We start from the raw sequence: 24618 nt of genomic DNA, 5'->3' as shown, positions 1-24618 counted from the left end.
CTAGCCTATCACAGAACGCTGACACAATCAGCTACCCAATGATGATTTTCATTCAATCCGAGCACAGATATTGACTCGTGTTACTCGTATAATACTCGAACTCAGCAGAAGCGCTTTATCCGTACCAGATACTCGTAGTAATATAGTTACACTAATGTGCAAAAAAATTACTGAACTTTTCATTTTCTACATTTATCAGACTTCCTTATCCAGAGTGACTTACATTTTATTTCAGTGTATGCAACTGAACAATTGAGGGTTAAGGGCCTTACTCAGGGGCCCAGCAGTGGCAGTTTGGGGGACCTAGGAGTCAAACTCATGGCCAACTGATCAGTAACCTTAACCACTAGGCTACAACATCCGATTTTTTTTGTGATGCTTTCAAACTTGTACTGCAGCTTCTTTCAGTTATTGTTTGTTAAGAGGACATTCATTATTCATTTGTTTTAATTTAACTACATGCACTGAGCTGAAATAATATTAATATTAAAATGTTTCTTTTTATTCTCAACTTTTAATAGATGATTAAATTTGTGAGGTGAAAATTCATTCAGTCTTAAATACTGAAGAGATGATCAGTGGTGCTGAATTTTCACCTTCTTTATTTAAACCTGGATAGAAGAATGGATAGAGTTTCTCAGTGAAAGACTGACCAGTGAAAGAGTAGATATGAGATCTGGACTTCACATCATAAAAGGAGACCAGACCCTCCTCATAATCCACAAACACCCCCACAACCTCCACCTTCTCTCTCAGTGTGAGGAGGACAGGGGGACCAACACAAGCCTGATACTGATTCTCATTCTTCAGAGCCACAGTCCAAAATCCATACTGAAGAGTCTCTATAATCCACCCCTTCCTGTTAATGTTCTCTCTCACGAATCCTAATGTCCAGTCAGTTTTCCCTCTGACCTGCACCTCAAAATAAAATCTCCCTGAAGAGACACTCTGCTTTCCCAGAACACAGAGCCTTGTATCAAACCTCTGTGGTGTATCAGGGAGATTTTGTCGTATGTCTCCATGTGTCACTTGTTTTCCATCAGCAGACAGTATGAGAAATGGATTTGCTGTATCAGGATCCAGATTCACATCCACTGAGAGAAACACACAGTATGTGATATGAGTAAACAGGTAAAATATTAAATCATCATCCAGTGAATTCAGAGAAGCTGAATTCAATCCAATCATGAAGCTGAACAGTGAAGGGGAAAGAACAGTGATTTAATCCAAGTCTGTAATTTGGATTAAAGCCTTTGTGTGTTTATTTATTGTCAGGACACAAAACTGTACAACATGCTCCAGGCTCGATTATCTTTACCTAACACTGAGTAACACGGACGATAAACCTGACTTTTCTGTGTTGAAACTAGGGTGAGTGTCGTGACAAACTTTGATGTTGGCTTTGACGGTGCAAGTATTCGCAAAGGCCAGTGCTTTTTGGAGGCGAGTGAACAGAGGGATTGTGAAAGATACTGGACCGCTAGGGTGCCAATACTTTTGGAGGCAAGTGGACATGAGCATGTGATGTGACCACAATACCTGTGGGGCAGTTCCCCTCATTGTGCTGAGTGTTTTGATATATGACACGTCCATGTTGTGCAAATTTTTAATTTTCACGTGACGTCACGTGACTGCCCCACGTGACGTGACCCCACATGAACTGCCCCACATGACGTGACCAGAATACCTTTAAACTCTTTAAAATATATTTAAACTCTGTGAATACGGAAGTTCAACTCATTGTGCTGAGTGTTTTGATGTGTCACATGTCCATGTTGTGCAAATTTTTGATTTCGCTTGTTTTGGGGGCGGGGCGGGGCTACACGTGACATCACGTGGTGTCGAGTGACATCACCAGAATACCTGGTGGGGTGCCAATACTTTTTGCAAAAAGTGGCTACTGAAGGTTTGGACATTTCATGTCAATGCTGCAGTCATTATGGGATTCTACTTATTATACTGCATAGAACAGTACATGCAATGCTTAATGTTGGATGTATTGTGTGTGTGAGAGCTTAGAGGACTTTTTGGAATTCCCCATTCAAGTCTATGGGATGTTCGACCGTCGACTACGGGAAAACCGTAGTAAGGTCCTAAAGAACCTTTCCGAGTTTGGTGTAAATCGCTCGAAAACTTGCTGAGTTATAAACCTCAAAAGTTTATAATGGAAGTCTATGGGAAAAAAAGGCCAATTTGAGCTTCCGTACCGGGAATGCCGGAATTCCGATCGCTAAGAAAAATAGGGGCAAGAAACTTCAGACCAGCGTCTATGACATATCTGAATTTGGTGCATGTGGCTCGAAAGCCCTAGGCCGCATTTTTAAAAAAAAATTTTGTCTAAGAATAATAATAATAACTAGATTAGTAAAGTTCGTCACGACAAACTTTGATGTTGGCTTTGACGGTGCAAGTATTCGCAAAGGCTGGTGCATTTTGGAGGCGAGTGGACAAAGATTGTGAAAGCTACTGGACCGCTAGGGTGACAATACTTTTGGAGGTGAGCGGACATGAGCATGTGACGTGACCAGAATACGCGTGGGGCAGTTCGCCTCATTGTGCTGAGTGTTTTGATGTGTCACATGTCCGTGTTGTGCAAATTTTTAATTTTCATGTGACGTGACCATAATACCCGTGGGGCAGTTCCCCTCATTGCGCTGAGTGTTTTGATATGTCACATGTCCATGTTGTGCAAATTTTTTATTTTCACGTGAATAATAATAACGGAAATCAGAATGTTGGCTTCTTCAAAGCCAACGTAATAATAATAATAATAATAATAATAATAAGCTTATAACAGAAATCAGAATGTTGGCTTCTACAAAGCCAACATAATTAGTGAACACTGTAAAAATAGATGTGAATATTGACTTGATGTTAGTGGATTCCTCCGGAGTTCCAGTTTGCGGCGGTCATTGGTGACGTCACTTACCGGTCAGCAGCCTCTGAATCCCGGCAGCGCTATTTAAGTGTTTCTGCATGATTTTCACCAGATGATCTCTCTACAGTTACGTCGTGATCTGTGAGTTATCTCACCGTCCTCCTGTTCTAGTTATTTCTCAGGGACTCGCTGCTGTTTGCCCGAGTGGACTTTTGCCAGGTTGGAGTTACTTTTTCTTTTTGTTTCACCTGTTTTTGCGGACTTCAGTCGTGCTTACGGACTATTCAGCACTATTCAGACGGGGTTAGTTTTATGTGGCGACGTGGAGTAATGCAATTTTACCTCAGGACGTCTGTAATATTAATTGGCCAATTCGCACGGGACAAGACATCTCAGTAAAACTAGCAGAAGTGGGAGGGGTAACTCGCATTACACACCACAGTAACCTCCTTCTCGTCATGTGCGTATGATGTTGCTTCCTGTTATCACGTGCGCAAACAGACAACTTGGCGCCTCCATGCTTGAAAAACGAGCCAAAAACCACTTTTAAACATGAAATGACGGAATTTTACCGTACATGTTTACAGCAGGTCTTTTCGGACGGGATTAGTATTACCCGAGGTAATTTTTATGGACCTTTTTACAGAAGGTAAAAGTTGCCGTAATCTTTACTGACATTGTCCGTAATGATTACCGAGATGGCACATTAGGACGGGACTAAAATCACAGAGAAGCTCTGGTAATAATTACTTTACCCCCACGTCCCCAGGTAAAACTAATCCCGTCCGAATAGGGCTTTAGTCGAGCAAGTTTGCTGCCTGCACTTTGTTTTGGTTTTTGTGCTCTGGTGTTTTTTTCTGTTTGTTTCTTGGGTTTTTTTTGCTATTTTTGCTCTCCCATTTTCCCCGTGGATTATTTCCCGTTTGTGGATTTTTCCTGCTTATGGATAGTGACCATGGTGGATTAAAGACCTGCGCTGGTGGACTATTATTGTACTTTGGCTACCTGTTGCTACCTGCTTGTGTTATGAGGTTTGTGCTGTGACTTTGACCTGCTTATGTCTCTGTCTCTGTTTTGCATCCTGTGTGGATTCGCACCTGAAAGCAGAGGAGCATGTGGAAGCAATGTGGGGCAACAAAAGCCCTAAAAGTGGGTAGTTCTGCGCTGTATTATTACAGTTCGGATGGTTTTAATCTGGGGCCTTTAACTGTAAAGAATTATTCTTACCTGCATACTGCTTCTTCTTTAATAACTCTGTGAAAACATGTACAATATAGTCAAACAATGACAATATAGTCCAAATAAAGTAACATTAAACACATCATAATATATACACCAATGTACAAAAAAATGACTGAAATTTTCATTTTTTATTCATTTGCTGCATTTTTCTTTTGTGATGCTTTCAATACTTGTATTTCAGCTTCTTTCGGTTATTGTTTGTTTTGGGTGTGAAATGGAGGTGAAATGCTGCTCAGTTTGGTTTTTGATTTGGCCAATATAAAACCTTCCACTTTTCCCCCTGTTTACGTCCAGAATTTTGCTGGCAGTGTGTTTTGGGTTTGCTTTGGAGGTTGTTTGTGATGTTACTGAATGCTGTGTTTACCATCATCAAATTTCATTCTTTTTTTTTCAGATCCTCCCAAATTGTTGCACTGGCTAAACCCAATGTTTCAGAGGAGAAACACGGAGCTCAGATCAAGAGAAAAACATTCAGTACTGTGTGATTAACAGGGCACTTTTGGGCAACAGGGAACACGTATCAGTAAAATTTCAATCATTTCTGTCACTTGAAAAGACACAGGTTCAGATAAAAGGTGAGTTGTTTAACACATCTAGCTATAAATGTCAGGAGAATGAAAATCTGATCTATTGTGGCATGTTCAAATGTTGATCTCAAATCAGTGTTCAGTGTAGAGCAAAATATAATTGACTTTACAACCCAACACATTTGGTGGGAACTGTAAATATTACACACAGAAAATCCTAAATTTTCACAAAACCAGGTGTAATTACCGTATTCCACACTCAGTCTCTGCAGTTCTGAAAAGAGAAAAAATATTAATTAGATATCTACTTAGATACTTGATAGATACTGTTTAATACATTATTATTATTATTATTATTATTATTATTATTTTATATTCAGGAATTATGTATTATGTATTATATAGGAACCAGATTTAAGTTGATCTAATTTGTTTATTTGTTCAGTTCATTCATTCATTCATTTTCTACCGCTTATCCGAACTACCTCGGGTCATGGGGAGCCTGTGCCTATCTCAGGCGTCATCGGGCATTGAGGCAGGATACACCCTGGACGGAGTGCCAACCCATCGCAGGGCACACACACACTCATTCACTCACACACTACGGACAATTTTCCAGAGATGCCAATCAACCTACCATGCATGTCTTTGGACCGGGGGAGGAAACCGGAGTACCCGGAGGAAACCCCTGAGGCACGGGGAGAACATGCAAACTCCACACACACAAGGCGGAGGCGGGAATCGAACCCCCAACCCTGGAGGTGTGAGGCGAACGTGCTAACCACCAAGCCACCGTGCCCCCCTTTGTTCAGTTCAGATTATTATTATTATTATTATTATTATTATTATTTATTACTATATGATTATACAAAATAATGTAATCCACTAATTTGCATGAAGAGGAAATATTACATATTAAATATTACATCACATGATAGTTTATCTTCTAACAAAATTTAATTTGACTGAATAAATTAACATTTTAAAAGTTTCAGTTTCATTATCTGTCAGAAAACGTTATCCAACACCAACTGGTCCTGTAGGAACAACCTCATAAAAGTGAATATATGTATGATTACTACTTAATGACATTAAAATCATTAATTTGTCTGGCATGTGTGCTTCATAGATAATAATCTGTATTAAACTAGAGCTCCATTAAAAATGTGTACAAATGTACTGACCATTCAGTTCCATGATCTTGTAAGAAGTAGATATCATTAATAAACCTCACAGAAGGCAGGTGAACAAATTTTTGCCATATACTGTGGTATATATCTATTATAGGGCATTCTAATTGTTTTAAGAAGCCCACATAACTGTCAGACTAAAGTTATTGTTTAGTTAATAACTAAAGTTATTTACTAAAGTTTTAATAAAATTTATATTCATTACATTCTATATTCTCCAAGTGTCAAGAATTTTCAGTTTGTAAAAATTTGTATCTCAGATCAGTCAACTTATTATAATTAATCATTGTTCTATATTCCTTTTGAAGAATCTAATATAGTTCTAGACATATTGACAGAAGCTTGTCATAAATGTTAACTGCTTTATAAAATATGTATGCTATTCTTAGGAATGTATTATAAAAAGCACTATGCAGATGGTCTTCAAATAGCATCAACTCTTTCTTTCTTTCTTTCTTTCTTTCTTTCTTTCTTTCTTTCTTTCTTTCTTTCTTTCCATGAATTGATTTATAAACATTATTGTAATTTCTTTCCAGATTCCTATAATATTGTTCTAATATAAAAAATGCTTCATTTAATTAAATTAATTAATTCTATTTAAGCAATTTGAGTAGATTTTACCTGTTTCTCTGTTCAGTTTAGTAGTGATTTATTTGTAGCAGCAATTCTCTGTACATAAACTACCATCACACAGTTATGTGTATTTTGTGTCACTAGTGCAGGGCTCTTCAATCTTACCCACAAAGTGTTGATGTGGCTGCAGGCTTTCAGATACAACTGACTCCGCTTTAATCAGCTCATATCCAGTCTCAGATATCAAGCAGTGCCTCTTATCAGGCCGTCATTGTAAATAAGAACCAGTTCTTAATGTCTTGCCTGTAAAAATAAAGGTTAAACAATCTGTCTGCTTTAAAAGCCTGCCTCCACACCAGACCTTTGCATATAAGATTGAAGACTTCTGCTCTAGTGGATCATCTGCCATTACAATGGTTGTAGATTATGGATTGTAATTTTCTGCCAATACAATGGAAATAAAAAGTTTATACACCCCTGTTAAAAAATTCTCACTCACCTTTGGACTGCTTCTGCATCTCTGTGGATAAAAAAAGATTTGTTGAAACATATTTGGCTTGAAATATTTTGTGGAAATTCTATATATATAAACGAATCGAAAATGATTAAGCACTGCAACACTGACAACACAAAAAATTGCGGATTATACAAATGATTGACAGATTGGTGGCTCTGTTATGGTTAAGCTATAAAATGTATAGAGTGACAGTAAATTAGTAAAGGTTTAAAAAATAGCAAAATATTAGTAAAAAATAATTATTAAATTAAAGATTTTAATCAACAGCATTTACTTGTTCATACACTATCATTTTATGTCCTCTTATGTCCTCTACTGGACATCTGCCATTACAATGTATATAGATTGTGGATTGTAATTTTCTGCTAATATGATGGGAATAGAAAGTCTTTACACCCCAGTTAAAATGACAGATTTGTGATGTGATGTAAAAAGATAAACTAAAATAAACCATTAAGAGAGTAATCAGTTGTCATATATTCCTGCAGCTCCTTTAATGTTGCTGCATGTCTCTTAGCAGCCTCTTTGGTAAGGTTTGTGTCTTGACTATATACACATTTTTAGAGGAAAATCCTCTAAAAAAAAAATGTTCTTAGTGATGTGAACAAAGATGATGTGAAAAAATCCTAAAGAAACAGGTGAGCATTATTAATCAGAATAATTTAATTGATGACAGCTGTATGCTAATTATTTTTTAAAATGAGATTGAATGTGATAGGTTTATTCTGAAGACAGCCATAAAACATATGCAAATTGGTTCTTGTAACTTTTTTAAATGTATTTTCCATAAAATATTTCTATTTGTTTTTACTTAATTTTTACAATGAGGATGAAAGTCTTTTTATATCCATTGTATATTTATGTACAGTGTAAAAAGGTCTCTCTGAATTAATTATGTTAAGTCTAAAATGTCTGTTTTATAATCTGCAGCATAACTTAATGTTGTGGTATTATTAAATAAAGATAATCAATTTTTACTTTTCTTGTGACAAACTGCAGTTACGATCATTCCGATGGCAATTAGACATGCTGAAACTGAAATCCCAACAATCCACTTCCAAGCATCAAAGACTTTACCTAAAATAAACCACATTTAACACATCACATATTTTAAACCATTCAATTAATTTATAGGTACAAGTGTGTTGTATTAATTATTAATAGCTAAAATAAAAATAACATGTAAGTTCAGATGCATAAATAGTGTTCATCAAGCTCATGTGTCATTATTTATTACCTTAATCTACATTGATTACAGTAGAACGTAACAAGCTAACTTAAGTATAAAAGTGACACTTACTATTGATGATAATCTCTGTCTCCAGCATGTGATGACGTTGCTGAAGTCTGCAGTAAAACCTGTTAGAGTCGCTATAATCATAAACAGTGATGTGGCTTTTCACACTGAAGAGATCAGTGTCTCTGTGTATCTGTGTATCTTCAGCAGTCAGAGTGACTCCTTCTCTGTCCAGCCACAGAACATCAGGTGCAGGGTTCCAGCCTCTGGACTCACACACTAGATTAATCCCTCCTGAGTTATCATAACTCTCCATCATTATCACGGGGTGGCTTCCCTGAGCTACAGTCAATAAAGAAAAAATAATATTAGATTTTACTGATACAAACAGACAGTAATAAACATCAATTAGAAAAGAACGTCAATAATAATAAAACATTAATTAATTAAATCAACAGTAATTAAATCTTCCCAACAGAGGTTCAACACTAAATACTAAAAACAAGACAAGGCAAAATGTTTTTCTGAAATTTTGTGAAACTTTCATCACAGAAATTGATCTTACCCTCTACAATGACGTTCACAGTGATGTCATCGGACCAGGATTTGTCCTCAACAAGACACTTATATTCTCCTTCATCAGAGACTCTGAGATCTGAGAGTTTGAGTGAAGTGTTGCCTTTCTGTAGCTCCTCTTTATACAGTGATGTTCTTGCTCTGTAGGACTTAGCCTGACCTTCATTTTTGTCTTCATGATCTCTGTAGAGATGCACTAATGAGTCTTCTACATATAGTTTGAACCACTCCACTGTCATGTCCACAGCACTGGTGTTGGGTTTGATAAAACAGGGCAGAACCAGATCTTCACCAGATAGAGCAACAAGAGGAGCTTCTGGACCAACCACCTGTAAACTCTCTGTATTGTGGTGAAAATAGAGTAAATATGGCATATCACTATATTTATTATATAATTTTATTTTTGAACATAGAATCAGGTTTTTACTTATTTTTACAGAAAATAAATAAATAAATGTATAATATTTATTACAAAAAAAAACATTTAAAGAAATACAGGTAATTCATGGTAAACATTTGTAGTTTCAAACAGGCACTTAGAGTCTCGCTGTTCTGGTGGATGAATGATGCTTTATTAGCTATTTACTGTAGCTTATTAAATTTTCAAACAACATTATATATTTTGTTTACAAAGGTTTACAAAAAACTATAATTCAAATCAAACAACTGAGTGGGGAAATCCAAAACAGGCAAGGTTCAACCATCAGGCGAACAACAACATCAAAGGAAATCCAAAAACAGTAGTCAATAGTCCAGGCGTAGGTCAGGGCAGGTAGCAAACATTCATAAACACGAAAAACAAGCAGGGTGAAAACAAGGCAACAGACGGAACCGATAATACGCTCAGAATGCAGACAATGCTAACAATACTTCGCGACATCCAAGAGTTCTGAGTGAGCTTAAATAGACCAGGTGATTGCAATTAGGAAACAGGTGTGCTGAGTTGGTGGTGCAATGAATTGTGGGAAATAGAGTCCTGATGCTAAAATGCAGCAAATGCCGGGATGGGATGGCGGGCCAGGTCCATGTGGCGGTAAAGGGTGGAGCCAAAGGCCTGGGCGGAGCCGGCAGAGCAGGTTGCCAGGGCGGCGCCGGCAGAGCAGGTGATGCTGTAGGCGAGGCCAGGGACCACAGCAGAGTTGGCGGCCAGGGTGGTGCTGCAGGTCGAGACAGAGACCCGAGCAGAGCTAGAAGCCAGGGTGGAGATCAGGGTGGTGCCGCAGGCAGAGCCAGAGACCAGAGCAGGACTGGAGACCAGGGTGGTGCCACAGACAGAGCCAGAGACCAGAGCAGGACTGGAGGCCAGGGTGGTGCCTCAGAGTAACTCAGTAAACTGGTCGGCATCGCGATCCAAGGCGGTGCTGGAGGCATTCCGAGCCTGTAAACAGGGACAGGAGGTAGAGGGGCTGGCAAAGCCAGTGAAACAAAACACAGGACAGATAGCACAGGAAAATTGGTTGGTTCAGGCCAGGCAGAGAGCTCAGGGAACCCCGAAACGACCATCTTGGGCCAGGCAGAGAGTTCAGGGAGCCCGGAAATGACTATCTTGGGCCAGGCAGAGAGTTCATAGTTGGACATCTTCAAAGATAAAGGCATGCCTACTTTAAAATCAGGATCTCCATAGTGTCCATTAGAGTAGGACGTTTCGTCCTCGTTCATGGATTCACTCGCCGTAGGAAGCACCTGCTCAGTGGACTGTGGTGAGCGAACTTCAGCAGGCATTGAGTGGGTGGTGGTGGTCACTGTGGGTGATATATCAGGAATAATGTCCTTGAAACAGCTCAAAGACAGGAAACGAGTGTTTCTCCTTAGAAGAACTGGAGTTGCTCTCGTGTACTCTTTGGACATCCAGTCTCTGAAGTTTTACATGATGGTCCTTGCTGACTGTCTGATACCAAGCACATCTTAGCTGTTAAGCTGCTGCGGTCAGTGGAGGCCCAAGTCTCCACAGGGGATATGTGGTATGGCGTATGACCAGCAATATTTGGACCAGATGTTGGAGAACTCAACTCCAAAGTCTTTTCATCTGGGCTAATGCAGACTTGGATGGGTTGTCCTTCAGCAGGTGGATTGTCCCTCAGAGCACCGTCGACCCAACTAAACTCAGTGGGTGTAAGGTCCAGATTCACACTGTACTCATTCTTTGGATTCTTGATATTTCCAGAGGCCTCAGTGAACTTGGCTGGATTCAGTATGTCATCTGTAGACTTCTCTGGACACTTATAGTTGTTTTTTTGGATCAACTTCACCTCGCGTTTCCTTCCTCAGTGGGATACTAGAAGACAATCCATGTAACTGCTCATGTTCCATTTCCAGAAACTCTGTTGTCATATCCTCAGGTGAAAAGATTTCTGAGTGTTTTGGATCTGCACCCACATCACTTGAGAACTTCTGGTTTTGCTGCTCCTTCTTAGATTTATTGATTTTTACTTTAATTGATTTTTCATTTGTCGTACCACTGCTTGTCCTGGGTTCTTTGGTCTGAGACTTGACACTGCCTTGGCTCTCAGCTCTTTTTGGATGCTTTTCTAGACCTTCCAGTGTCTTAGCTTGTGGTGTTGACCCAGGGAAAAGAACTTGTATGATCTGATCTTCTACTGGGGTCTCATTGGCAATCGAATTATCACCAGTGTTCTCTACGAGAGAAATTTAATGATCGGGTTGAGCCTGCTTGCTCATTTGCTTTTCAGATACTTCAGCTGTACGATCAGGGAAGCTGGACTTTGCTTGAGGTTTTAGTTCATCTTCACAGGAGCACTCATCCCACTCCTACAATGAAAAACCTTTCATTTCATCAAGCGACTCAATTGGTTCAGATGCTTCAGTAAATTCATCAGATTCAGCAGTTTCGGCAGATTCAGATGATTTGGCCGGTTCAGGTGGGGCAGGTGAGGCAGTGGGTCTGGGTGAATCAGCTGATTCCGATGATTCCATTGGTTCAGATGACTCCGAAGCAGATTCAGTAGGTTCAGTAGATTCAGATGATTCAGGTGGCTCGGGAGAGTTATATGGTTCCGAGTCATGGATTTGGGAACTGCCTGGTGAAGCAGAAGAGCAGCAAGCATACCATGGCACCATAGCAAATACAGGAGGCATGGAACTGAGATAACATACCTCTGTAGCCCTGGGGATCATTAAACTTGACATAACTGGATTTCGACTCTTAGACACCCGCACAGATGTCATCTGGCGGTCCAGTAGACTAGACACTAGAAGTGGATTTGCAGGAACAGGAGAGGTAGATGTGGCAGCCATTTTGTGAAGTGGTTGGGATGCAGGAATGGCAGCCACCTTGACAACAGGGACCGGGATGGCAACGGCCCTCTGAGGGACAGGTGTTGTCAGGACAGTAGCTCTTTTAACAGCTGGGGCAGATACGGTAGTAGCCCTCTTGAAAACAGGTGCAGGTAAAATGGTAGCCATCTTAGGGGTAGGTGCAGACACGGCAGTCTTGCTTGTGAAGCGTTTTCTTCTGATTGCCCTTCTAGACAAGGGTTCAGGCAGCATAGCGGCCATTTTATGATCTGAGCCAGGCGTGTTGGCGGCCCTTTTGGGAGTAGAGGCAGGCGTGGCAGCGGCTGTTTTAGGAGCAGAGACGGCGTCCTAGTGGCGGCCATTTTGTCAACGGATTTTCCATCTGGGGTTTCCCATAAGTTCCATCGGGTTTGGCTTTCTAAATTACTGACAAAACCCCAAAAGTCCAAAATTTGTAAGCTTTGCATTTCTGTTTAAGATAAAGGTTCATCCAAACAGTCATTTAAGTACAACTTTAATTCCATGTCTCTGAAGTTCAAACCAGCTGCACATGTCCAGAATAATTGGGCAAAACAACTCACCGCTCGTCCTTGTTGGCGGAGAGACATCAAGTCGTCCAACCTGTCCCACAATTCTTCCTCAGTGGAGGGGGGCAACACTTGAACTTGTATGCCGCTGTATCGGTACATGTCGGGGTACGGGAACACACCAATCGGAACGGGAAAATATCACTGCTGAATCCTTAGATAAGTGGTCAATAAAGGTGCCGGAAGACTTACTGGGAATGCTGGATTTAGTCGTTGGGTTTATGGCTGATGTAGTGATGAAACCAGGGTGGATGAAATAAACTGCTGGATCTTGTCAGGCAAAGTATTCTGTCATGCACGTGAAACAGGTTAGATCCAAATGCTGGTTTATAAGGCGATATCCAAAACAGGCAAGGTTCAAACATCAGGCGAACAACAACATCAAAGGAAATCAATAGTCTATAGTCAATAGTCCAGGCGTAGGTCAGGGCAGGTAGCAAACATTCATAAAAACGAAAAACAAGCAGGGTCAAAACAAGGCAACAGACGGAACCGATAATACGCTCAGAATGCAAACAATGTTAACAATACTTCACAACATCCAAGAGTTCTGAGTGAGCTCAAATAGACCAGGGGTCTCATTTATAAAACTGTGCGTAGGATCCCTAATAAAAGTTTACATACCCAAACGCCAAAAACTCCGATTTATAAATCCGTGCGTATGCACACCTGTAATCAATGTTACCTTCATAAATCACAGATCACCCGCAGATGTGCGTACTTGAACCAGCCTCAAATCCCGCCCTGTACACGCCCATTTTTAACCATAAATAGTCAATGCAAATCACTGCACGGGCACGAGAGTGGACCTCGTTATATTGAGTTTCCTCTGTGCTCTGCGGGTTTAAAAATGAGGTGAGGAGCCAGCGTCTCAGGGGTAGCCACTGTCATCCAGTTATTCGTCCTGGGGTCTGAGTGAACGCTGCCGCGTCTTGGCTGCCGCTGCTCTCCCCGATAATCATTAACATCATATACACTGCATAGACTACAATGAGGATCTATTGCTTATGGCTTGTACTTGCCTGGACTGTACTGCATCTTGTACAGTCCGCAGTACTGTTTCAATACTCTGCTGCTGAACTTTTGAGTTTCCGTCCGTGTTTATATGATTCAATACCTCCTGTACTGCTTGCTCATCCGGACATCTTATATCTGCCAAGGCGGAAATATATTCATCGTGGCTCTCGGCGGAACTTCTGGTTTAATAAATCAAGTGATATAAAGTCATTATGGTCAGCTGTTCGACGCCCACCAAGGAACGCCGGTCTTCTTAACATCCGCTCTCTTACGAGTAAAGGGCATCTTGTGCAGGATCTTCTTGCAAATCGCAAGATTGATTTTCTCTGTTTGACTGAAACATGGCAGCAAAAAAATGACTTTATTGCACTCAATGGAGGAGGTCTGGCGATAATCTACCGTGAGAAGTGGAGACTGATGTTAGTGAATGTTTCTGTCTCCCACTCATTTGAGGCTGCAGTTTGTCGGCTCTCTGGATCTACTCCAACTATTATCAGCACTGTATATCGGCCACCAAAATTTAACAAGGATTTTATCCCTGACTTTGCTGCTTTTTTGAATGAAATAACTACTCTTTCACCAAATATAATTCTTGTGGGGGATTTCAATATTCACATGGATGATGTTCACAACAACCTTGCTAAAGAATTTACATCTTGTCTGGATAGCTTCGGACAGCAGCAACATGTGAAATTTCCCACGCATATTAAAGGACATACTTTGGATTTAATCTGTTGTTCAGGTGTCTCTCCAGGCAACCTCAATGCAGACTTTTTTCCATGTACTGATCATCTGTTACTGTCCTTTAATGTTGATCTTCCTCTTTTTAAATCAAAATCTTCACGTATTATATCATTCCGGAAAATCAAGGACATTAATTTGGACAACTTGTCTTTATGCATTGCAAGTCTTCCTAGGGCTGACAGCTGTTCCACTCCAGATAATTTGGTCTCTCAGTACAATAATAGTCGCCATAATTTGTTGAATACTTTTGCTCCAGTTAAGACTAGGACTGTTTCGTTTACTGTTACTGCACCCTGGTTCACTCCTTTTCTCAGGCAATTAAAAGCAAAAGGACGACAGCTTGAGAGACTTTTCAGAAGAACTGGCCTTACTGTCCACAAGGAAATGTACTCAGAACATATGTCTCACTATAAGGACACTATTGCTAAAGCTAAATCTACATACTATTCTGGCTTAATCGGTTCTAATGAAGGGAATTCAAGGCTTCTTTTTTCCTTATTGAAAAATTTTACAACACCCCCCGACTCACTTCCCTCTCATTTGTACTCATCTGATTTCTGCAATACTTTAGCATCATTGTTTACCTCAAAAATTGAAGGCATTCATCGTCAACTTATGGCCACTCCTGTTTCTACTCCATGTGTCTCAGTTCTACCTGTTCCTACACAATTGTTCTCTGAGTTTATTCTGCCCACAATTGATGATATCTTAAAACTTATTCATCAATCTAAATCTTCAACCTGTGTTCTTGATCCTTTACCAACTGTCCTTGTTAAGGCTACTGCTTCCTCTCTGTCCCATTTTATTATGGATATTATTTATTCTTCCCTTACCACTGGGGTTGTTCCTTCTCTTTTCAAAACAGCTGCTGTAACTCCAATTCTAAAGAAACCAGGTTTGGACACCAACAACCTTAATCATTTTCGTCCTATTTCTAATCTTCCTTTCATTTCTAAAATTTTGGAAAAAGTTGTTGCTGCTCAACTTCATATCCACTTGTCTGGCAATAATCTATATGAACAATTCCAATCTGGTTTTCGCCCATTTCATAGCACTGAAACAGCTCTATTAAAAGTCACAAATGATTTGCTTATAGCAGCTGATTCTGGTTTACTATCCATCCTCCTTCTCCTTGATCTGAGTGCAGCTTTTGATACAATTTCCCACGATATTCTTTTAGACAGGCTTTCCACTATTGGCATCACCAACACGCCTCTGAAATGGTTTCATTCATATCTCTCTGATCGCACACAGTTTGTTCAACTAAAATCATTCACCTCTTCTGTAGTTTCTGTTACCTCTGGTGTTCCCCAGGGCTCTGTTCTTGGCCCTTTGTTATTTATTATTTACCTTTTACCCCTTGGACATATTTTTCATAAACATCAGGTTAAGTTTCATTGCTATGCGGATGACACCCAGCTCTACCTTTCCACAAAACCACATTCCAAACTCCCTCCATCTGCTCTTTCTGATTGTCTCATTGACATAAAATCATGGTTTTCAGCAAATTTTCTTAAACTAAATAGCAATAAAACAGAATTTTTCATTATAGGCACAAAAACTGTGCTTAACAAATTTTCGAATTTTCTTATTTCCATTGATGAATCTCTCATAGCTCCCTCATCTCAGGTTAAGAGTCTTGGTGTCATCTTTGATAGTACCCTTTCTTTTACCTCACATGTAAATAATGTTACTCGGGCTGCATACTTTCACCTTCGAAATATCAATAGGCTTCATTCCTTTCTCACCACTCAATCTACCACCACTCTTATTCACAGTCTAGTAACCTCCCGGCTTGACTACTGTAATTCTCTTCTTATTGGGCTTCCTCACAAAACCCTTCATAAGCTGCAACTCGTTCAAAATTCTTCTGCCCGTATTATCACTCGTACTCCCTCTATCCATCATATTACACCTGTTCTGGAACAGCTACACTGGCTTCCCATTAATTTTCGTATCAAATATAAAATTCTTCTTCTAACATTTAAAGCTATCCACAATCTTGCACCTTCATATCTTCTTGATCTTCTTCATACTCCAAAACCAACTCGCACTCTTAGGTCTTCTTCTTCCACTCATTTCATTGTTCCCTCTGTCCGTCTTGTAACTATGGGGAACAGAGCTTTCAGTTACTCTGCACCTCAGCTCTGGAACTCACTTCCATCTGAGCTCCGTAATATTGATTCTCTTTCATCATTTAAATCTCAGCTTAAAACTCATCTGTTTAGTTTAGCATATTCTAGATCATGATTTGTAATGTTGGTCCAATGTTGGTAATGTTTTTTTCTATGTAAGTATTTTATAACTATATTTTTTGTTGTTTTTCTTCTTCTTTTGTACGGTCACCTTGAGTGTTAGAAAGGCGCCTTTAAATAAAATGTATTATTATTATTATTATTATTATTACCTGCAGGTTATAATTATATTACAGTTTTTTCAGTTGCTAACAAGCATTTGTCCAAACAGTTGTCACATTTTCAAAACTCTAAACACAATTAGCACAGCATCAGTCTTTTGTGGCCATACCTTTCACACATTTCATGTCCTTTTCACACAATATGCAATCAGTGAACACATTTCCACAATGCTTACATTTTCTTAACAGACAAGCTATACCTCCCAACAAAATTATGGATTGTTTTTGTAATATTCACGAATGTTAACACACAACATCCCACAATAGCAAAAACAATATTCCAAACCTTAGATACAGTATAAAAACCTCTGCTTCTGCAATGATATCAGTTCAAAAACAATATATCTCAGCTGACAATCAACAAACAATCACCTCCATTATTCGCATCTTTCATCTTTCAAGTATTGCATTTTACATGGAATGTTTCTATTCTCACTTGACATGACAATAAGGTCATACAGTAATGCATATGTTGATTTTTCCCCCTCTAAAGAATGCAACGTCTTCCACCCTCTGGGGGAAGAGGAAAGATCCTCAATAAGGATCAAGAGCTTGCCATTGTAGAAATGGTTGTTGCAAATAATGCAATAAAACTGCATGAAATTAAAACTAGAATTGTGGAGGACCATGAGATATTTGGCAATATAGAAAGCATCAGCCTCACAACCATTAGACAGACATTGTCCAAACACAGAGTGCGGATGAAGCAGCTCTACACTGTTCCCTTTGAGAGGAACAGTGAGAGAGTCAAGGAGCTACGACGACAATATGTCCAGGTATAGTGTATATTCAATTCAATGTCCAGTTCTATAAGCTTTGCACTTTGCAAGTAGGAAACCTACACAGTAATAGGTTACAGTACAGTATGGTATACAGTAATGACATGATATACATAAACTTTGTTTCAGAGAGTTATGGAATTGAAGGCCAACCAGGCCCTTCATGAATTCATTTACTGTACTTAGATGAGGCAGGATTCAATCTATCCAAAAGGCGACGTGGACGAAATATAATTGGAAAAAGGGCCACAGTTGATGTGCCAGGACAGAGAGGGGCAAACGTTACCATGTGTGCAGCAATGGAAATGCAGGATTACTCCTTCACAGATGTCAGGTTGGACCCTATAATACAGTGTCTCCTTGCCTTTCTCAATGATCTCCAGCAGCATGCGGACCTTTGTAATTACCTGGGACAATGTTGCTTTCCATCATTCGCAAGCAATAACAGCATGGTTTGAAGTCCACCCAAGACTGGTAAGTCTCTTCCTTACACCCTATTCACCTTTCCTCAACCACATAGAGGAGTTCTTTTCTGCATGGAAGTGGAAGGTTTATGACCATCAGCCACATGACCAGATGTCCCTCCTTGAAGCCATGGATGCTGGCTGCAGGGACTTCACAGTTCAAGATTGCCAAGGGTGGATCCGACATACCAAGCGGTTTTATCCCAGGTGCATCGCCTTGGATGATGTCAGATGTGATGTTGACGAAAACAAGTGGCCTAACCTTGAGGATCGCAGGGATTAGATACATTAATTGTGTGCTATTTTTTTTCCCCCCCTTCTTATCTGGGCTTTTTGCTGTTTTGTTTTTTTGTTTTTCAGAATGCTATTATATATGATATTTTGTTCACTGTAAGCAATACTGTAAGACTTTTTCTGTTCTATTATATTGTGTTTCTACTGTACCTCATTTAGTAAACAGTAAAGAAAAAATAACTGATTTGCTTTTTACTGGAATGCATTTGAATGTGAACATTACTGTACATGTGGACATACAGTTCCCAACTAAGACATTTTGTGTAAAAGGTGGATCGCATGTTACCTGAAACATAAAAGTCTATGCAGTTTTTCTAATGTCAACAATAGCCAGTATTTTGAAACCTGCTGTACTTTGACTGACTGCATATACCTTGTGAAGTGAAAACAAGTGTTATTCTTTGACAGAATAATTTCATTTTGAGTCAGATTTCCAGTGTTTCGGTAAAGTTAGTGTGTGCAGAGAAAGATGTGTTCTGTTTTGAAATGGAGAGTTAGTATATATTTAACAAAATGTGTTTTTGAGAGGAAAATTATCAATTTGGCCAATTGTGTTTTGTAGGTGTAAGTCTGTGTTAAGAGTTTAGAAAAATTATCTTAAGTATAGGTAAGCGCTTGTTAGCGATTGAAAAAAACTGTAAAAGCAACATTGTTATAATTATATTACAAACAAAATTGTTACATTTTCTACTTTTTAATATTGTTAAACTCACCAAGAAGCAAGCCATCATGTACTGCGCCTGCATTTAGTCTGTTCCATACACTGTTATGTGTCAAGATAAAGGAATCATGTGTTGAACCATCTATCTGATTAAAACTATATAAAGATGGGGTATAAATGCAATTGATTTCAACATTATAAATGGTGTTTAAAATTAAAATGGTTAAAGTCCGTCATCCAAAATTATCATTCTTTTTGGTATTGTGATGGACATTTTTACTAAGATGTTGTTTGTAAAGTTCCGACCTTCTGTGTGCAGGACCAGAAGTTGGTTGTGACTAGAAATTGTTATTTTCAATCTCTGGTAATAACAATTTCTAGTCACAACCAGAGTCGTTGTACAACAAGAGTCGTTGTACATCTAGCCAATGATTGAGGATGTTTTCCTTCCTTCAGTCTGTGTTTGAATGATGTCTATAAAATCACAATATAATGAATGATCAGGGCCTTTCCTCTCTCATGCTACATGAGGAGCATTGAGTCCTGTTTCACAACAGCACAAATAAATTGTGAACCTTTTTACTCTTGCCCGTGCCTACCAGTGTGCTATTTTCTTAAAACAGTAAATTGTCTGTTGGTAACTAATGGTTAAAAATAGAGTACTCCAAGGTTTTCCCATTAATTTTGTGATAAAAAAAAATCTTTTACAAGCATTTTACCCAAACCCTATTAAAATGTATCCATCTATTCCTCTTCCTCTGAAGGCTAAGAAAGTTAACTTTTTAATTTTAAATGAGATTTATCCCAGAAACAAGTTTTTAAGATTAAAATTCAATCTTGAAGTAAATAATTGTTTATTTTGTGAAACTAATATTTAAAGTTTAGACCCTGCTTTCTTTCTGTGTGCATTGGGGCAACCCTTTTGGAGAGATGTACAGAACTGGTTACAATCCATAGAGATTATACTTCCACCCCTTACAGTGCAGCTAATCAAGTTTTTAATGGAGAAAAATTATTTAGATTTTGTTGTTAACTTTTTGATTTGTATGGCTGTTTTTCATTCATAAAAGTAGGTGGTTTAAATCAAATCCCAACTTCAGTCAGTGATTAAAAAGAATAAAACAGATGTATAAAACATTACAATGGGTTAATAATACAAAAGCTTTTACTCTGATTTCACTTTAGTGTTAATTTCGTCACCTATTTTTAATTTAGTCTTAGTCTTAGTCTTGGGCCAAATGTCCTTGTTAGTTTTAGTCATATTTAGTCATTCAGTAAATTACCAACTTAATGAAAATGTTATACATGGAATTGCACACACCATTATTGATGATATTTGGAGCAATATTACGTGTAATTGTTAAACTTGATTCCCTTACATATACATTTGCTTTTAAGCCTAATTAATAATTTTGATTATGATGTGATTGTGACATGGGCGTGGGAAGAGGTTTCAGGTTGGGGGTTCTGAGTTTTTTCTGTCACCACTTTTGAATAAGAAACAATATCAAGGCTATAAAACTTGTCAAAACTCTGCGAATCACAAAAGTATCAGTGAGAAGTTGAGAACACTTAAACAGTACATACACTCGAACTTGACTGCACACATTTTTTACTTTATTGATACTGCTTTTAATCATAATGCAAAGACGGGTCATCGGGACATAAGCGGTCATGTACAATAAAAGCGCCTTCTTAGAGACAGGAAATATCATTTAACACAAAAAGCCGCCTATACGGTGGACTTGCGCTCAGGATTTTTTTTTTTTTTTTTTTTTTGAGCGGCGTGTGGACGAATTCTTTCTACGCGCACACTATTTTATTTATTGATAACAGACCGCTGCTAACTATAACACAGCGTTGCCATGGACACACAGGATTCTAACCGTAGAGACGGAGCACACTATGTTCTTTAGCGGAAGCAATACAATTGTTCAGCAGTTTCGTATTGCAGCCACAGGCGTATGAGACTTGAGCAACAGCGCGAAGCCGCGAACAAGTTCTGAATATTTTAAAGGCGTAACAGCTGAGGAAAAAGCAGAGACAATTGTAGACGAAAATGAAGAGAGATTTTATCTTAGTTTTTATTTCATACAAAACATTTTCGTCTCGTCTTTTTTCGTCAACAATAATGCATGTTAATTTAGTCTTAGTCAGAGTTTTTGGACAGCGGTGCGGTCTTATCATCGTCTCGTCTTAGTCATGAAAAAATGTTGTTGAACTTATTTCGTCTCGTCTGACGAAATTAACACTTTCACTTTTTGATTAAGTTAATTTAAATAAGTCTCTCTTTGTTAGTTTTTTCTCTCGATTTGTATTTCTGATTGTTAATTATTGGTTTGTCCATCAAATTTCTTTATATTTTGGAATAAGATTGTATGTCTATTTTGTTTGTACATTTGATACAGAAAACAATAAATAAATCTTTAACAGTATAATGACAGTCAATCTCCCAGCTGCTGCAGCTCTGGAACAGACACAAACTCACTTAACCTGTCTAATATTATATGTCTTTACAGTAAGAGGTTATCAGTAGAGTGTCCTGTTCACTGCCCATGGAGGAACTTGACAGTGAATGACGTCATACACCCCACCCCCTCATAATAATTTATTTACGTGCAGATGTTCGAAACGCAAATGCAAAAGGAATTGTGATCACATTTAAGTTTTGCCAGGTTCTGTACACGAGGCCAGAGGAAGTTAAATAGCAAATGGTGAATTTCTAGTGAGATTAAAATATGTCAAGGTTGTAACTTGAAAGACAGGAAATTCAACTGCAGATGAACTTTGTTTTTCTATTTGAAATGTCACATACATTGTACCTTTAAGTAAACGGTATAATTTTTAATATTGTCACTCCACACACACACCCACACCCACACCCACACACACCCACACACACAGTTTTCATACCTGATCGAAATTCGATAAAGCTGACAAGAATAAGAGTCACACACCAAAGCATTTTCCCTGATAGACAGTGTACCGTAAGACGATGCTAGAAGCTTCTTTTTCTAAGTCAACACTTTCAGTTTCATTTTGTATCACGTGATACCTTTTCATTAGTCACACCTTTTTTCTACAGAAACCTTCTGTTTGTCTCTTTCTATAACTTTACATGACAATTGAATTGGTTCAAATGTATTTCTTTTAACATGATTAAAATTAAGCCCAAAGGTTTAAATGTGGTTGAAAAAAATCTGTTTGAAAAACTTTATGGTTCAGTAAAGAGGAGCATAATGTGACTTATGGCAGATGAATGGCTTATTAATCAGGCATTGTCTAATTGTTCATAACTGTAAATAATATAGAATGTATATATGATATTTTTATTTATTATATTTCTTTTTTTATTATATTATGGGGTATTTATAAAATGAAATGATTCATCCTCTTTATGTCCCACTTCCTCATTAAACTGACTAATCCAAGTTTGATGCTCTGAATTATACAGCATGCAGAAAAAAAGAGATTTCATGATGAACAAAGAAGAGAGACTTTGTTGTACAGCAGGTGTAAATATTGTAATCATTTAACCAGCAGTGAAACTGAACCTTTTGACAGTTAACAAATTTAATTCTGTTGAACATCCGGCTTATTTCACACTACATCATACATACTCTACATTCTTCTGCTAGTAGAAATGCAGTGTATGAATTACTATATACTCTGTGTAAAAATGTGTATGTGAAATTAAACCAAACATTTTAAGATGCTTTCCTACTCAATAATGACAGAAACAAAATAATATTAACTTGCATTGAAATAAAAAAGCTCATTAAGTTCATTCAAATGTGTATCAGTTCCTATCAGAAAACATAGGGGTACAAAATCCAGACCCAAATGCAGGAATAAAATGACAAAAGGGATTTATTAAGAAAAATAAAACTACCGCCACATGGAAACACTACACAACAACCAAGGATCAAACCCAAGCCAAAGGAATTCTGCAACAGCCAATAATTATAATTTGTCAACTAGCATCCTCACAAAATGACAATTTTTAATTGTAATAGTATTTACATCATTTACATTAATATGGAATATTTTATATGTGTTTACATAATTCAAACTGTTTTAGTATAAGCATTGAAATCACATTTTTGATGAGAAACTTATATTTTGTGTAAACTATAAGTTATATATTCTATTACATTTTTGTGTACACATTGAATCGCCACCTTATTGTGGTGGAGGGTTTTGCGTGCCTGAATGATCCTAGGAGCTATGTTGTCTGGGGCTTTCTGCCCCTGGTAGGGTCTCCCAAGGCAAACAGGTCTGGGTGACGGGCCAGATAACTCCCAACTCCGGCAGAGCTTCAACCAGATCCCGTGGGAGGTTGGAGACATTGAGTCAGAGTGGACCATGTTCTCCACTTCCATTGTCGATGCGGCTGCTCGGAGCTGTGGCCGTAAGGTATCCGGTGCCTGTCGTGGTGGCAACCCCCGAACCAGGTGGTGGACCCCGAATGTAAGGGATGCCGTCAAGCTGAAGGAGAAGTCCTATCGAGCCTGGTTGGCTCGGGGGACTCCGGAGGCAGCTGAGAGGTACCGGAGGGCCAAGCGAGCTTCAGCCCGGGTGGTTGCGGAGGCAAAAACTCGGGTATGGGAGGAGTTTGGTGAGGCCATGGAGAAGGTTTATTGGTCGGCCTCGAAGAAATTCTGGCAAACCGTGCGGCGTCTCAGGAGAGGGAAGCAGTGCCCTGCTCACACTGTTTACAGCAGATTCCCACTCCCACTGAAAACAGTGTGAGCAGTGCCCTGCTCACACTGTTTACAGTGGGAGTGGGAATCTGCTGACTTCGACTGGGGACATTCTCGGACGGTGGAAAGAGTACTTTGAGGTTCTCATCAACCCCACCGACATGTCTTCCACTAAGGAAGCAGAGGCCGAGGACTCAGTTGTGGACTCGTCAATCCCCAAGCTGAGGTCACTGAGGAAGTTGAGAAGCTCCTCAATGGCAAGGCACCGGGGGTGGATGAGATCCACCCGGAGTACCTCAAGTCTCTGGATGTTGTGGGGCTGTCTTGGTTGACACGCCTCTGCAACATCGCATGGTGGTTGGGGACAGTGCCTCTGGACTGACAGACTGGGGTGGTAGTCCCTCCGTTTAATAAGGGGGACCGGAGGGTGTGTTCCAACTACAGGGGGATCACACTCCTCAGCCTCCCCGGTAAAGTCTATGCCAGGGTATTGGAGAGGAGAATTCGACCGATAGTCGAACCTCGGATGCAGGAGGAACAATGCGGGTTTTGTCCCGGTCGTGGAACACTGGACCATCTCTATACCCTCGCCAGGCTGCTGGAGGGTTCATGGGAGTTTGCCCAACCAGTCCACATGTGCTTTGTGGATCTGGAGAATTCGACTGTGTCACTCGTGGTGACCTTTGGGGTGGGGTGCTCTGGGAGTATGGGGTCCGGGGCCCTCTGCTAAGGGCTGTCTGGTCCCTATATGACCGGAGCAGGAGTTTGGTTCGCGTTGCTGGCAGTAAGTCAGACTTGTTCCCAGTGCATGTTGGACTCCGGCAGGGCTGCCCTTTGTCACCAGTCCTGTTCATTATTTTTATGGACAGGATTTCTAGGCGCAGTCGGGGGCTGGAAGGAGTTCGGTTTGGGGACCATGGGATTTCGTCTCTGCTTTTTGCAGATGATGTTGTCCTGT

At 39.4% G+C, this 24618-nt stretch overlaps 1 protein-coding gene across 1 annotated transcript; it reads right to left on the bottom strand.

Moving 5' to 3' along the window:
- Nucleotides 1–294: 294 nt before the first annotated feature.
- LOC125145184 (butyrophilin subfamily 1 member A1-like) lies at nucleotides 295–21942 on the bottom strand. The gene is made up of 8 exons (XM_047816144.1): nucleotides 21871–21942; nucleotides 8730–9080; nucleotides 8228–8506; nucleotides 7906–8004; nucleotides 6910–6930; nucleotides 4895–4921; nucleotides 4106–4132; nucleotides 295–1094 (listed from the first exon to the last, which is right to left on the bottom strand). The coding sequence occupies exons 1-8, from the start codon at nucleotides 21920–21922 to the stop codon at nucleotides 547–549; spliced, it is 1404 nt and encodes a 467-aa protein (XP_047672100.1). The 5' UTR covers nucleotides 21923–21942; the 3' UTR covers nucleotides 295–546.
- Between the last annotated feature and the right edge of the window lie 2676 nt (nucleotides 21943–24618).

The sequence above is a fragment of the Tachysurus fulvidraco genome, chromosome 1, assembly GCF_022655615.1.
Source record: "Tachysurus fulvidraco isolate hzauxx_2018 chromosome 1, HZAU_PFXX_2.0, whole genome shotgun sequence".
NCBI classification, from domain to species: domain Eukaryota; kingdom Metazoa; phylum Chordata; class Actinopteri; order Siluriformes; family Bagridae; genus Tachysurus; species Tachysurus fulvidraco.
This window is presented reverse-complemented; position numbering and strand designations above follow the sequence as displayed.